The following is a 16,922-nucleotide window of genomic DNA, read 5'->3' as shown; positions in this document are numbered from 1 at the left end:
CATGGTTGACATTCAAAGTTTGAATGCGTGACATAAGTTATTAATATATTAATAACTTATATCACGCATTCAAACCTTGAATGTCAATCATGCAAAAGAATACGAAATTTTATTTTGTTGCAAACGTAATGTATAATAGCTAAAAATGTGACAATATGAAATAACAAGTTAGTGATTTGAATTAGTCTCGCACAAACTGCGCTTACGACAGGTACATAACGTCACGGTAATGCATCTCATAACCAGCATAATAGCGCTTTGCACTACTACTAAAAATACGTTTTGTCACCTTAGACCCCCCGCGTGACTCAGACAAACTTTGCATTCTACTCAGACTGCATTCTGACATTCTGCATTCTAATCAGTCTGCATTCGACTCAAAGGCTTTGTATGAGCAACATGCGTTACCGACATGACAATTGTATACAAAACGTGCAGTGAGCGCTTTTAAAATCTTTTTTGAGCTTAATTGCAATATATAAAAGGCACTACTGCTGTAGGGAGCAAAACCTGGTCAAAGTAACTAAAGTAAATGGTTAAAATCAGAAAATAAAGCGACTTGATCGAAGATCTATGCACTGAAACATGACATGGTTATTTAATACTCCAAAACCGAAATTGCTAAAGAGAAAATCGAGTTTCTATGTGCTTCTCGCAAGCCTGTAACAGACTATCTAAGCTGAAAAGCACTCCAACGTTAGCACAAACCGGAAATTTATAAATTTGTTCTGTTGTTGCGCGGCCAGGTAGATACCATATACGAATCCGGGACGAAAACAGTAATTCATATCCTGTAGCGTAACATAAGCACTCGACTAAAAAAAAATTGAGAAACCTTTGCCTTTAAATTAATATTAACCTAATGCCCGTTTTATAAACAGCTTTGAAACCCTGCTCTCCACACATTTTAACATAATTTTACCGACAGTAATGACACCACATAAAAAATAAAATAACTCATCTGTACAGTTTTTTCCCTGTTGGACGTCGTCTTGGCACACGTTGGTTATTTTCAAGATATATATTATCGAAACCAAGCTGGATTTTGTTTCTTTTAACGATAAAAATCTTAGTGCAAAGCGCTATTGCGTGTTGTGTAGCACTTAATTTCGTGACATAAACGATGTTGTCGTGATATACGGTTTAAGGTGGCTCGATACAGTTTTCAGGGTCAATACCTGCCAAGTTTGAGCATAAACTACGTCGCCAAAAACAAAGTTTTGGAAAAATTGCCACCACAGTTGTATTAGATAAAGATGAAAATTTGTTCTAATCAGGGTTGCAACGGCATCGGAGTTGTCATAGCAACGAAATGACGCTATTACCTATTTTACTTGCAGCAGTGTATCTCGGCACTGGGAACAGTTCTTCGAAAATCATTCACGGGAGCTTTTTCCTCTAATAGCAGCCTCGATGTTCGTGAAGTTTAAGCGAAATCTGTAAGAGCGTTATCGAGATATTTTGGGATAAAGTTTTTATTGATAGAAACACAGTAAAAAATGGACAATATTGTTGTTTGGCCGTTATCTGTAGAAAATGAAGCGCTTTCGACATGAAATTTCACCTCATAGTAGTTTCAATCTTTTGAAAAGCGTGTGTGAAAGATCATGGGAGATAGCTCCAGCCGATTGCTAGAAAGAAGGGTTTGATTAATATGTATCGAAGCGCTCTTGTTAGCGGTTTTGTAAACATTTTGGTCTACTTTAACAAATTATTTTAGCAATTTAACATTCTTGAGATTAACCTTCCTTTTATATGACCTTTTAGTTTCAAGATTATTGATGTATTGTAAGGCAGTAAAATAAGCGCTACAATTCGTTACTTTTTATCGGAAGTTTCGTCATTACAAGTGAAAGCCTCTAATTATGTAATGCATTGTCTCCAAGTTTCATTTTCACGTGAACAGCAGTAACTAACAATGCATTTGAAATGTGCAAAAATGCTAGCTATTGATGTGCACGAAAATATGAAACTTGGACACAATACCCTGAATAATGAGAGGCTCACACTTGTAAACACAAACTTTCTGCCAAAATATTAGCGAATTGTAGCCCTTATTTTACTGCCTTACAATATATCAATAATCTTGAAACTAAAATGGTTATATAAAAGGAAGGTTAATCGCAAGAATCTTAAATTTTTAAAAAAATCTATCGAACGGTTTAAAAATTATTTGCTAATTTGTTAAAGTAGACCAAAATGTTCAAAAAACCGCTAACAAGAGCGCCTCGATACATACTAATCAAACCCTTCTTTCTAGCAATCGGCTGGAGCTTTCTCCTTGATCTTTCACACACGTTTTTAAAAAGATTGAAACTACTATGAGGTGAAATTGCATTTCAAAAGCGCTTCGTTTTCTACAGATAACAGCCGAACACCAAGATTGTCCATTTTTTACCGTATTTCTAACCACAAAATCTTTATCCCAAAATATTTCGATAACGCTCGTACAGATTTCGCTTAAACTTCACGAACATCGAGGCTGCTATTGGAGGAAAAGGCTCCTGTGAATGATTTTCGAAGAACAGTTCCCAGTGCCGAGATATACTGCTGCAAGTAAAATAGGTAATAGCGTCATTTCGTTGCTATGACAACTCCGATGCCGTTGCAACCCTGATAAAAACAAATTTTAATCTTCATCTAATACAACCGTGGTGGCAATTTTTCCAAAACTTTGTTTATGGCGACGTAGTTTATGCTCAAACTTGAGAGGTATTGACCCTGAAAAACTGCATCGAGCCACCTTAACAATAGAAGGAACTACACGTTTTTACTAGTGGTAGTCCCTTTTTGTGATCATAATTACAAACATTCTCGTTTCCATTCTATTTTCCTTGTTCTATCTTTTTATATATATTTATTTTTTTAAACCCAAGTAAGAGACTAATAAATAATAAATACTATCTGGTCTAACTCTTTATATCAGTTGTCGTAGGCGGCGTATGAGTGGGGGAGAGCAGGGAAGTGGGAGACCAGGCCCCGGTTTTTCATACGATAGATATTGCTATCCACCGGATGACTGAATTACTATTCAGCGGATATGCGTCAGGAAAACCACTTACGCTCTCCGCTGGATAGTAATTTATCCGGGGCCCAGAAGAACAGGGGAGGTAGGGGTACGGTAGGGGAAGAGGAAAGAGCGGGAGATGGGAGTTCTAAAAGGGTGGGAAGTGGGAGAAACGGGGGGAATTTACGCAACAAGGCTTAAGCCAAGAAAAGGATGGGGGGGGGGGGGGGCGGGAGTAGGGACTGAAAAGTAAGAGAAGCGAGAGCTCAATGTGTTTGTGATTTTGAAACTTGTAAATTATGCAAATATATTTGGTTGTTTTTCAAGAAGCTGTGATTTTGTCCCCCATAAGGAGTAATTTCTTTACGACTGTTTATCCCTAGAAATTGACGAAAGTATAAAAACAAAATGGCCTATAAACCGACCTGATACAGCTCCCTTAACGTACCCCTAATATTAGCCTGTTCCAGGCTCCGAGATAGTCGGGTCCGCTGAATTGAGAAAGCACAAACACGAAAATAAAACCGGGAGGAATCCGGGGAGAGCACTATCTAAGAGCCTGGAGCAGGCTATGTTAATATTAGAAGACGAATTATTCGTTGAATTGTCTACAACCAGCTCTATGATTGACGCTTTCTGTTTGCCGGGTGCTGCCGTGGTGCCTCTTGCACATAGTACCATGCACCGGGTCATCAGCGGAACAGAAAAAGTCAGGAAATAGCATTTCTGTTTGCAAACCTTTGTTGCTTTCATTAACATCAACGATCGTATTCAGTATAATTAATAAAATGTTACTTGACTGTTAACTTTTCATTTCTCAATTAACTACTAATATTTTGGCCAATTATCAGTCAACTACTGTTTTTTGGCCAAATATCAATTAACTGCTAACCCATTTGGCACCCTCTTGTTACCTGGAAAACTTTGTAACGCTTTAACACACTCCTCCTCCATTAATGCGGCTACCCTCACACGAAAGCTTTTGTTCATCTGTGAGGCGAGGGATGTAAACTATTTAAAAAAATTTTCGTTGGTTGCTTGTTACCCAATTTCTTACTCTTGTATAATTCTTGATAGAAAGGTTTTTGGTCAGAAAGAATTTCGAACGGATCAGTAGTGATCGAACCATTAATCTTCAATTTTCGCACATGTTTTTGACGTTGTTCCTTTTCTCCTGATCGTTTAGAGATTTAGAAAATATTTCGTACTTTTTTCACCGTGTTCACACCATCGCACCCACGCACCAATGATGATACCTTGAAGCTTTTCTTTATGAAAATGTTCCAATTTTTCTTTCGCCGTATTAAAATCGCTTGCATTTTTATTGGTAGGGTCACATTGGAACGTTTGCTTGGCATTGTTAAATTCATCTTGCAGTATGTTCTCCTTATCTTTTTTTCTTTTGAGTTACGTTTTGAAAACTGCATTGCATGTGCTCTAAGATATACTTAATCCAATCCCAAATACATCTGCATATGATCCGGCAGGTCACATCTGCCCTTGGCCAGCCAGACAGGCATTTTAACCGTAACCTTCCTTTGGTAGTTATCATCATCTAGAAGAAAACAGTTATTTCCCCGTAACCCGGACCTTTAACGTGGTTTTGACTAATATTAAAATCCAAGGAAATGGCTGCATGGTGGGTTTTAGTGGATGGAATAATATTCGTTACTTGAAACCGAATCTTGAAGGTTATTTAAAATCAGCCAGTAGTCTAAGCGGCATAAAATCATTGGCGAGTTTTTGCTCCTCGTGAAACTTTTTAAAGAAGGATTTTTAATTCTCAAATGTCAACCAAATCAAGTTCGTCTCGTAAACAATCAATGGTTTCAATAACTGATTTCCTCGGTAACATTAGGGCCATTTATACGAAGAAAAATAAGACGCGTCTTACATAAGACGCGTCTTAAATAAGACGCGAACTGTACCATTTATACGAGCATGTCTTATCTAATAAGACGCGTCTTAGCTAAGCCGCGTCTTATTTTAGACGAAATGTGCCGTTTATACGGAAAGTTCGCGTCTTATTTAAGACGTGTCTTATGTAAGACGCGTCTTATTTTTCCTCGTATAAATGGCCCTATTGTACCACCTTTTTTATCTGGGGCTGGATTCAGCGAACAATTTATTTTTCCCCCTATAATTATATTTTCTTCGTCTTCCAGATTTTCATTTTGGAGTATCGTTCTCGGATAGTTAAGAAAGTTTGTAATGTCTTTATCATTATTCGGTGCATAGATGTTAATCAGCACATTCAACTTGTCCTCGATCTCCGCCTTCAGGATCAAATAGCTCCCCAGTGGGTCCTCGAATTTTGACAAAATAGTGCAATCAAACCCTTTTTTGAAAAGTATCGCAACTCCGCACGAATTTGGACTTCTGTGTGACATAATCATAGCACCTCCACATTGATTTTTCCATTGTCTTTCAGAGTCTTTCTTTGAATGAGTTTCCTGCAGAAAAGATATATAGGTCGGCCTTTTGTTTTCGACACTACGTAAAGATCGTTCGCCTTTTACGAAAGTTATTTATGCCCGTTACATTCAGTGAGATCAATTTACAAGTGTCCAATACCATCTCGATGTAATGAGCGAAAAAATGGTGGGATTGAAGAAGCTAATCAGAAGAAGGAATGATGTGATGTAAAAAGAGAAGAATGAAACCTGTACATTTTAAAAAGAGGTGTGAGCCTTGGGGCTGAATGCCTAAAGAAAAGACAAAGGACCTGCAAATTACAGTATCCACCCGGGAGTATCCATATCAAAAGAACCGCTTATCATATATAAGTTGATTAACATACTATACAAAATGCCGAAAGATCCATAAACAAAAACAACAGCAAAAAAAGAAATTACGAATACCAAACACCCAAACCAGCTTAACACTGGAACAAAAAGAGACACAGCTAGGAGGGAAGAAAAAAACACGAAAAACCCTTACCCCCATGCTCCAAAAGTGAAAAACAATCGAGCCTTTCCAGAAGAAAAAAACTACCTTTCGTAAACTTTCAATCTCACTAGCTCGGATTTACTAAAATACGCACGTTTACCTTCTTTCCTGGCTTTTTCAATTTGTCCATTTGCATTTTCCTTAGTTCGTATAACTCGTTTGGAATGTCTTCAAACATCTTGAAGTTTGTGTCTTTCAGCTTACGAGCACACTTGAACACACGTTCCCTGTCCGAATACCTAAAAAAGCGGGCTATAATTGTACGGCTACCATTGCCATTTCCCATTCTATGTACACGTTGGAATTCGATGCCTATCGCGTCCTCTATGCCAAGAGCGATAGAGTGACAACAAATCTTAGTTTCCCAGCGGTTTAAATTGCTCTCCGTAAATCCTCTTCAAATATTGCACGACATCTTCTGATTCGGTTGAAGAAAACTTCAGAGATATGTCCCTAAACAATAGGACAATTACACGATGACGATATTTGACTACAAGTACCATAATTCATTTCGGTTTTGCTTTGTTATTTAAATTTGTCAATGCCGCTGAGGATTAAAGAACTATAGCCTTAATTTGCACAAGAAAACAACAAACTCAAGGATTCTGGTAGTTGTAGTAAAATGACGTAATAGTGCAATTGTCCTATTGATTTATGTCAGCTAAGCTTTCCACCCATTCTCGTCCCCAGAGCCACTAGGCTTCGTTTGTAACGAAAGACCACGTGACCAAGAAACGACGGGCTCTGGGGACGAGAATGGCTTTCCACCACGGTTAGCGTTAGATAACATCGAGTGAAGCCAGATTGGACACCTTATGAATTTTACACAACCCATTACTTCCATAATGGAACGAGACTGGAATGTAGAATGACGCTAGAATAGCTGAAGAAACCAAAACTACAGAGTTGGACTTAAGTTGTTCTTCATGTAATTTTACTGAAAGAAACAATCTGACTTCAGCCGATGTTACCTAATGCTAACCTTCCACCACACTGGACGCCATCTTTGAAGACGCCGCTGACCAATGAAGCTTCAGAAAACCCGGAAGTAGAGTGTAAGGTCGTATTATCGGGGAAGGGGGGTTATATCTTACAAGTATAGTTATGAGATACCTTTTTACAAGTGAAAGACACAGCATTTTACATATACGTCTAGTTTGTTAATCGAATATTATTATTCTTTGTCAAGATTTGCCTTTCACTTAGAATGTACATTTTTTTAGCCAGTGAATGACCATATTAATGTCGTGAATTTACGAAGGAACATACGCACTGGGATTTCAAAATGTAGCGGTCGGCAGTATTAACAGGGGTTTCTTACAAGGCTATGATTACACGAGAGGGGATTTTTCTGGGTTCGTGACGAATCCGACACATTTTGGCACCGCATTCTTTTTGCTTCTTTACACGCAGATGCGTAAATCCGAAATAAATACGTCCACGGGTTATGGCTCAGTCAATTCTAAGCGTGCCCATCCCCCCTGGGCATTTGTCATTTTGTTTTGGAAAAGCTGGAAGTGTTCCACGGTGGGGCCGGTTTGGCCCCTCAGTAGTGTTCTATTCTCTTATGATCGATTAGTTCAGTTAACAGACAAACAGCCTGAGAAAACAGCCGACATTTGGCGACGCTACCACTGGTTTCCCCGCCAAATGACGTCCGAGAAACGAGCGCAGATATTCAATACTGATGAAGCGTCACTACCCAGATCTGGGTAGTGCGTCTGATTGGTCATGCCGCGTGGGAAATTTGATTCAACCAATCAGAAGCACTACCCAGATCTGGGTAGTGACGCGTCATCGGTATGGAATTTCTGCGCTTGTTTCTCAGACGTCATTTGGCGGGGAAACCAGTGGTAGCGTCGCCAAATGTCGGCTGTTTTCTCAGGCTATTTGCCTGTTAACTGAACTAATCGATCATAAGAGAATAGAACACTACTGAGGGGCCAAACCACGAGATGCCTGAAACAGCGAACAACAGTACTGACGTCACTAACATGACACTTTGAAATTATATAGCACCAATAAGGAACCAGAATGTAATGGTGTAGTCCAGACCCAAGATTGTTTATTTACACTGAATGTAAAAAATTATTTATAAAATATAGATGCAACCATTCACGGTAGGAAGCTCTGGTCTAATATAACCTTAAAGATATTATAAAGTTTATTCAACCAACAGAAGGTGAAGGCTAGGACAGCAAATCCCCCTTATATCCTGTTCTATACACAATCCCTCTGAGGGTCAGCTCTCTCTTGGTTCGGGTTAGAGAGTTTAAGCGCCAAATTTGTGAGAAATTCAAACTAAGATCTTCAAGCTTCAATGCTGTAACTCTGAAATTTCAACAGTGGACTAGAGGGCACACTTTTTCAAAAAATCATGTGTTAAGTTTTTCATATCTTGACACTATTGCCGGGAAAATGACGTCGGAAATTTGGCACCAGAACTTCGTTTTATATCATAATGGGACACCTTACGACGTCAACTGAAAGATACGGCTTTAAAAGGCCTCCAAACTATAACGAAATGAAACATGTCCATCCACTCAAAAGATATAACATTGCAAAAATGTGACATTCACACCACTTTGTTGCAAAAATAACTTTAATAGGAGGGACAGCCTAGCAAACAAGGCCTAAAAGGAATTTGCTTTGCTTAGCCTTTTTAAGGCTTCGAAAGTTATTTTAAAGAAAACGACGTGAAAGGATACACTTGGTAAGATAAGAGGTGTCACTGATCTATTATTTTGAATTCTTTCTTTGCGTATATTTTTGAAGTAATTTTACGCAAAAAATAAATACATATATATACCTGACTGGATTTGATACAAGGTGCCTCTGCTAGTAGCATTATGAATATGAGTCGAGGAGGGAAAATTCCTCGACTTTGCACTGCTTTCTGACTGGAAACTCTAGTTAAAGTGACAAAATCTCCCCTCCCTACCCCTTACTTTTGACACAAAAAAGCCGGCCAACCACCCACAGTTAGGTATGGGTCTGGGCTCTTTGCTGACGCCTAGCAAGACGTCAAGCCCCCTGGGTTTTTTTTTCGGCTACACGGGCTTGAACACTGGCGATGCCCATGTTTACAACCCCCTTTACACGCGCTAAAAACTCGGCAGGGCACGCCAAATTTTTGGCGCCGTGCTGACGATTTTAAGGCACGGCACTCCCAATTTTCGACGTGTAAACGTATTGGTCCAAATGTAATGTGGCACCAGTGCTCAAAATTTTAGGGGTGCCGAGACTACCTCCGGGAGGTAGTCTCGGCACGGGTAAACGAAGCACGGTGCCAAAAATTTGGCGTGCCGTGCCGATTTTTTTAGCGCGTGTAAATGGGGTTTAAGTTAAAATAACTTAGCGGGCACCTTTTAGCAAAATCACACAGATATATATTTTTCGAAATAGACGGCGAAACACGGATCAGCTAAACATTACAAAGGTTAACTAAGGATTTGAGTAGAGGACTAAAACGATTAGAGAGAGAATTTACAAGAGGGGCCTTAAAAACAACAAGATTTATCCAAACTCATGGCCAAGGCCACCACGATAGAGGAACGCTCAAGACAACGAAGAACAAAGACGTAAAAGGCAAACTGTCATTTGTTCAGGCAAACTGTCTATTGTTCAGGCGTTTCGGTACACCCGTTTCGAACGGACGTGTGTTTCATCCGTTTAACGGGAAATCCGTTAGTGTAGGTTTTAGCGAGAAGGTTCATAGTTATCAACAAGTATCAACCTTGAGTGTTTCCTCGGAGCTTTATGGAGAATTTCTCGCATTTTATTTTCAAGCATCTTACACTGTTTCTCCCAATTGTACTCTTTGTCATAGTACTTTCGGAGATAGCATGCTTCCTTTAGCCGGAGTTTCCTTGGTGTCTTTTTCACACGTCTGATAGCTTTACCCCACTCTACGGGATCATGGGAATATACCACGCACGAATCTCCGAATTCTACTTTGCGAATAGCTTGAGCGAATCCCGAATTGCTACTTACCAAAATAGGAAGGCCAGCGGAGAGTGCTTCGAGAGCGGTGAGGCCAAAGCCTTCCGTTCGTGACGGCATAATGGCAAGATCCACCTTCCACAAAAGTTTTTTTGTTTCGTCGCGACTCTCAGGAAGTGGTCCAACCCTTAACTGTGTGAGAGGAATGCCACACTTCAGTAACCTCTTTATAACTTGTTCTTCGTTAACTTTGAGGCCCCAACAAATTCAAGAAGGTAGCTTTCGTCTTTTAAGCTTGCTACAGCTTCAGCAGCTACATCACATCCCTGTAGTTTAAAATCTTCCAAGTTGCAACAACCAAACACTAAGATGCGGAACTGTTCTCTCTCCTGACTGGCTTGACCCGTCTTTGCGAGCTCCCAAAAGATTCCGGGTGTGATGTCTATCACATCTTCATCTCCACCGTACCACCGAAGATCGGCTGAGACAGCTTCCTTTAGCGTAGGTCCAATTGTAACGACGACATCAGCTTCCTTACACAAATACATTTCAGTTCGGTGCTTCTCCTTGCCTTCATGTATCGCTGCTTCGCCCTCCTTAAACATTGTAAGCTCTTCACTGGCAGTGTGTACCATATGAACTCGTCTGCACTTGCATTGTTTTGCTATGACCTGGGCTGGTACTCCCAGCTTCGGACCATGGCCTACAACAACATCAATATCATGATCTTCTCTAGTAAAGCTCAATGCTCGGATGGAATCAAACCCAGTCATTGGCTCTGGTGTGGCAAGGCTCACTTGACAGTCATTAGCTTCTTGCTTTTCTCTTTCACTGTAATGTGGCAGTAGAATAGTTACTTCCACCCCAGGCTGACGTGCAAGGTTTTTTGCTAACTCCCTGTTCAGCGTAGACAACCCGACCATTGCTGATCCCCACTGATCTCCGATTAGTGTTACCCTTAAAGGGCCTCTCACGAAAGAGGCTGACCGTCCATCAGTAGCGCTTTCCTAGAGACGGAGAGAGAGAATAGAAAGAAATTTACTGCCACTTAAGCTAATAATGGCAAACATTCGTTATATTTAATCTAAATAATATTCCGTAATAACCGTTCTTTTACTTGTGCTTTCTCTAAGCTATCATCGAGAGCAGCCGATGCCAACTTTTCAGTCAACAGATCGAAGGATTGTTAGTGTCTTAACACTTTAAGCCTATGATTTATCTGCAATCCTTAGACGATATCCTATCAGACTACACGGTTAAGAATTCGGCTCATTTTGTTCTACTGTTAACAAAGGAAAGGATTGACGGAAACAAGGCCACTGTACTATTTGATGCCGAATCTTGGTTAGAAACTGAAATGTTCCGATTGAAGGCGATGTGCAAATGGGTTAGACGATAATAGAGAGTAGAGAGTGACCCAGGTCACGCTAAGCGCACAACTTCGTTTAACACTTTCACAGATTGCGTGCACAATCCAAGGAAATTCAATGTTTCTTAAGAAACAATGTCCCTAAAGATAGAATACCGATCTATTTTAGATTATGAGATTATTTTGGCTCTTAAATATATAGTGCACTTGTAAAATATAAATCTGAAAAACTGGTATTGATAACCCCTTTAATATAAACTCTACAAATGTCTGGATGACGATTCGTCTATTCTTATCGAACCAATTGTCTTTATTACAAGTTTTACGAGAGTTGTGTGCGCTAACACAAGTCAACCTTTCCTTTAGATGTGTGCTTGACGGAAACAATTATTTCCTTTTTCGACCTTTTATCTTACTTAAGAAGATTCTTTTAAAAAAGCACAACTAGAGCTAAAATTTCACTTTACAACAGTTACATTGTCTTAATGCTGCATCACGAGAGTATTGATTAACATCAGCATAATTTTTCAGAAGCTCAGTATTTAAATTCCAGCGCGTGGAGGGTATCTTCGCTAAGAAGATATAATATCTACATTTAATTATTGCAGTGATTTTGAAATAACTATACTTACATAACGTTCACTTAGTGAAGGAGGGAGAGGTAGTGCCAGTTCACACAATCTTCTGCGAAGCTCAACTGTCGGTAGGTCCCTGGGGTTTATCATCAGAACATCAACCTTAACGTAAGCGCCATCGCGAAAGCTACGAAAACCGGAAAAAAATAACATTCAAACGTGAAATTGTTTGACCAGTTCACTTGACAACCAAGACAGCTTTTCTTAGTCCTAAGATGAAAACTGAAACAGGAGTAGGGACCTCCTTCAGGAGATTCTGACCTTCACCCCTGAAAAGGAGAGGGGGTTTCTCCAACCCTTAACAGGCTAGACTAGTGATTAGCTTTGTGACCCTCACCTATTGATAGAGTACTTCATTCCCAACCCGTTTCAAGGGGTTGGGAACATCAAACTACCTTAAGAAAAACCTCTGCTTATGGATGCAGTTTACAATGAATGGGATCAACTTAGGTTTCTGGAAAACTGCCCACCTACCCCTCCTTTAAATCCACATTTTGCCCTAAACAAGGAGTAAGTGTTAATGTTGGCTTAGGAGAGGGTTAGGTGGGCAGTTTCTAAGAAACCTAAATAGATCCAACAAATGTAGGTATTTACTCCTAATCTGAACATGAATTAACGAGTTGCCACCAACTTCGACCTATTGCCCATTGCTATGACGAACATCATTATCAGACTCTTTGAAAAGTTATAATCAAGCAGTTGAGAGTGTTTCAATTATAAATGGGTTTTTCTGAAGAGTTTTATTTTGGCTTGAACGAATCTATTGTCGAAGCCTACGTTTGAGTAGCTGTTCGGTTGTGTTGTAATCAAGCAGTTGAGAGTGTTTCAATTATAAATTGGTTTTTCTGAAGAGTTTTATTTTGGCTTGAACGAATCTATTGTCGAAGCCTACGTTTGAGTAGCTGTTCGGTTGTGTTGTAATCAAGCAGTTGAGAGTGTTTCAATTATAAATGGGTTTTTCTGACGAGTTTTATTTTGGCTTGAACGAATCTATTGTCGAAGCCTACGTTTGAGTAGCTGTTGTGGGCCTCTACGTTTTGACGGAGTTGATCCATTCCTTTTTACCATCAATTGATTGGATGATAATCCTCCAATGTTAGATAATGTTGGATCAACATGTTGGATCAGTCCCTTTAAACGCGCCCCCCTCCCCCCATTAATTCTTACCGAACATGTATTTCATGTTTTACAGGCTTCACGACATCTTCCGAAAGGAAAACTTCTGTCTTGTCGTTGGAATACATCCATTCTGAGGAACTTTCATCTCCAAGCCAGAACCCTTTTCTTCTAGCATTGCAAGAAAACGCTTCACGTACGAGCCAGACCACTGGCTGAGCGCACCATTCGAACCAACACCAAAACCTGCTTCCAAACAATGGCATTAACAGGCAAGCGCATCAAGCTTTTAAGCTTAACTACCGTAAGTGATCGATTTCATTTTCCCTGTTGAAGGTGTGGTGCTTATACGAGATCGGCGCTTATTCGAGAGCTGCGCTTATTTCAGCTACGGGTAAAACACTGAGGGGAATATAAAACTGCTCTGGTGAGGCCTTAAACGGATGTTTAGAAAAGTACAATCCAAAATCCAAGCTTTCGCCGAGCAATTAACAACAGCATCATCAAGGATGAGAAAATATTCCGCGCGCGCTAATGCAAAGAAGGTGTAGGGTATGTATGAAAGTTAAAGAAATAAACTGTGAATGGAATACAAGGCTCTAAGGATGGAATGTCTCTAGACAAAGGACCTCTAAAGTGCTTAAAAATGGTTTCTAAAATTGAATAGAGTGAAGGCTTGCACTCTCTAATGTAAAATGCTTCATAAAGGCCTAGGTTAGCAGGGTCGTTTTCGCTCATAATAATCTTGACCTCAATGCCTTTATATACTGAGGGGAATGTAGAGAGAACTAAGTGAGGCGCTTGCAAGGTATGCACAATTTAGTATAAAATATGTACACCTCGAGTTATATTAACCCGGTTTCAAGAGTTTCCCTATATTAAAACTTTAGGTGATTCACCTCCAGTTCCTCCGAGCGAGCGACGCCAAACTCGCGTAAGTTACGAGCAAAATGGCTTCCCGGTTTGCTGTCGTAACAAACATAGAAATTTCACAAATAATCAAACAAGCTATTCCCGAAATACACGAGGAAGGTTAGGAAATTCGTTTGGAAGTTTTAACAGGTAACGCTTTGTTTATTTGACTTGAATTTATCGATAAAACCGGTGAAAAATGTTTTTGTTTGCAAATGCAAATTAAGCTTAAGTCTTGCGTTACTTTATTTAGCTTACATGAACATAAATAAGCTTTAAACTAAATTTAACACTTTTTTACAGAATGGTTTTTAATACAAAGAGAATTCACAACTCCTTTTGAAGAAATTTCCCCGAAAGAGCTAAACAAATGCCTTCAAAAGTTTTATTTTTAATACCCGGCGTTTTAAAACTAGTGATATTAATAGGCTTTTTTAAAATAAAAAGTAACAATCTATTAAATGTAAAACGGTTTAATAGTCTGTACGGAATTTTAAGCTTTTTAATTTTTCAGCTTTTTGATTGCTTTTAAGTGTAAGTGTTCTGGGTTTTTAGCGTGCACTTTTACATAAAACATTATAAAGGCCTATTATTATTACTATTAGTAGTAGCAGCAGCAGCAGCAGCAGCAGCAGCAGTAGTAGTAGTAGTAGTAGTAGTAGTAGTATGTTGATCATGCAATGATTTGTAAAAGGGGGGCTTCGTTATACCACGTCATAACGAGCTGCGGGATGTTGAGGCGCAGATGCTTAACCTGGTCTGCCATGATGTTAAAATTGAAACTGTTCTGCAGGAGATTACCGGTGAGCCAGCGGGGATAATACAGCCCCGATACCCGGCTTGACATTCATGCACGTCGGTTTTGATCTAGACAGGGTTCCACATTCGTTGACGTACGGGTGTGCCACCCAAATGCGGAATCCTACAAGGATTCCCTCAGCAAATATATCCCCAGCCTGAAAACGAGAAGAAACGTATGTACGCAAGCCGAGTTAGGGAGATGCAAAAAGCCACGTTCACGGGGCTGGTGTTCACCAGTACAGGTGGCATGAATGTCAAATCTATCACAAGCTACTAGCGGACCTCCTGTCAGCAAAGAAAGGCGAGGACTACTGGACTACGATGTCTTGGATGAGAACCAGAATCTCATTTGCCATTCTGAGAACATCCCTCCCATGCTTAAGGGGATCGTGTTCAATGCGGAGAGTAAATCTCAACCTAAAAGAGATGGACTTTGACATCGAAAGAGGACTTGTGGGACGCTAGATTTTGATTTAGAGAAAAGATGTTGAATATTGCATATTCATTTATTACTATCATTTAATGTTCTTATCGTTGTTGGTTCATGTTGAAATCGTGGCAGATTTTTAAAGTGGAATTAGCGAAAAGATGTTAAATATTGGTAGTGATTGCTAATAGTGATAGTAATAATATTTAGTAGAGAAACATTTTCGTGGATTATATTTCAAGAGATATATTGAGACATTATGATCTTTTCTTTGTTAGCCCTTTTTCGTATGCGTACCAAGCGCACCAACAACCACAGGGATCACTACGGTTTTCATACGCCACATTCTCTGTATTTTTAGTTCTAGGTCTTTGTACTTGCTTTTTTTTTCAGTTCCCTTCAGTGCGATGTTTCTCTCCGATGGAACAGTCACATCAATCAGTTTGCAGGTGGAATTCACTGAATCTTTAACGATGATATCTGGTCTGTTCGCTGTTATAGTTCTATCAGTATTGACTGGCATGTCCCACATGATGGTGATGTTGTTATCTTTATTGTGCATCATGGTCTCTGGCTCGTGTTCGTACCATTTGTCTGTAATCTCCATATCATGATCTTTACAGATGCTCCAATAGAGATATGCTGCAGCATTATTGTGCCTGGAGATGTACTCTGTTTTGGCTAATACGTCACATCCAGATACAATATGGTCCACTGTCTCTTCATGTTGCGAACACATTCTGCATTTGCTCTCCACTTGCTGGCCACATATTACTTTCTGGTAGTTTCTGGTGTTTATTGCCTGGTCTTGAGCTGCTACAAGTAGTCCCTCTGTTTCTCCTTTCAAATTACTTGACAACCATTTGTTGGTGGTGACTGTGTTTACATGAGGCTTCTCTAGGATCTTTGGATACTGGCCATGCAATGCTTTGTTTTTCCACTTTTCTTCTTTCATTGACTTCATCTTGGACTTAAACACGTGTTTCAGGGCTTTAGCATTTTCAGAGGCAGATTTACCTTCTCTGTTCTCAATCTGTGGCATTGTTACTTCCCTTTTGAATTTAGTAGCATTCTTGGATATTGAATTTTTGGCTTTAGATCTTTCATGTTCAAGCACCTGCTTTGGATATTGCCCTTCTTTGTGCTTCACGTAGTCATCAAGCCCTATTGTTGCTGTTTTGAATGCTGTTTCTACATCAATCAGGCCCCTACCTCCTACAGCCTTTCCACACCTGCTTTAGGATGTAACATCTTGTGCATGTTCAATAGTTTGCGTTTTTTTGTGTCAATCTTCTTCAGTTCTGAGATTTTCCAGTCAATGATGCCAAAGCTATATTGCACAACTGGGACTGCAAGACTATTGATAGCTTCTATTTTGTTTCTTCCATTGAGCTCAGTTCTGAGGATTAATCTTACTCTCCTATTATATTATTTTCTTATCTTCTCTTTCATTTTGCAACGCTGGATACCATCACTTTCATCTTGACCCAGGTAATTGGATACTCCTTCCTGGTCCAACTCTTGTATTTCTGTGTCATCATCTATTACTATGTTTCCAGTTGAGGCCAGTTTACCTTTATTGAAACTGGCTTTGGCACATTTCTCAAGTCCAAATTCCATAACAATATCATCACTGAATTGTTTCACTATTTCCAGTTCTCCAACTTGTTCTTGCTCGTTCTTGCTATACAATTTTAGATCATCCATATAAAACAGATTGCTGATTGGAGCACTTTTGTTTAAGATCGTGTAACCATACCCAGA

At 39.6% G+C, this 16,922-nt stretch overlaps 1 protein-coding gene across 1 annotated transcript in view; it reads right to left on the bottom strand.

The window, feature by feature from the left end:
* Window positions 1–8,010: 8,010 nt before the first annotated feature.
* Window positions 8,011–16,922, bottom strand: part of LOC140946724 (uncharacterized) — a 24,179-nt gene continuing 15,267 nt past the window's right edge. The window contains exons 10-12 of the mRNA XM_073395829.1: window positions 13,070–13,264; window positions 11,900–12,029; window positions 8,011–10,905 (exon numbers count right to left, since the gene is read on the bottom strand). Coding sequence (XP_073251930.1) covers window positions 10,126–10,905; window positions 11,900–12,029; window positions 13,070–13,264 — 1,105 coding nt within the window. The 3' untranslated portion in view covers window positions 8,011–10,125. The remainder of the gene's footprint in view (window positions 10,906–11,899; window positions 12,030–13,069; window positions 13,265–16,922) is intronic.

Source organism: Porites lutea, chromosome 8 (genome assembly GCF_958299795.1).
Source record: "Porites lutea chromosome 8, jaPorLute2.1, whole genome shotgun sequence".
In the NCBI taxonomy this organism is placed as follows: domain Eukaryota; kingdom Metazoa; phylum Cnidaria; class Anthozoa; order Scleractinia; family Poritidae; genus Porites; species Porites lutea.
Note: the sequence above shows the minus strand (reverse complement) of the source record. Positions and strands in the feature narration are given on the sequence as shown.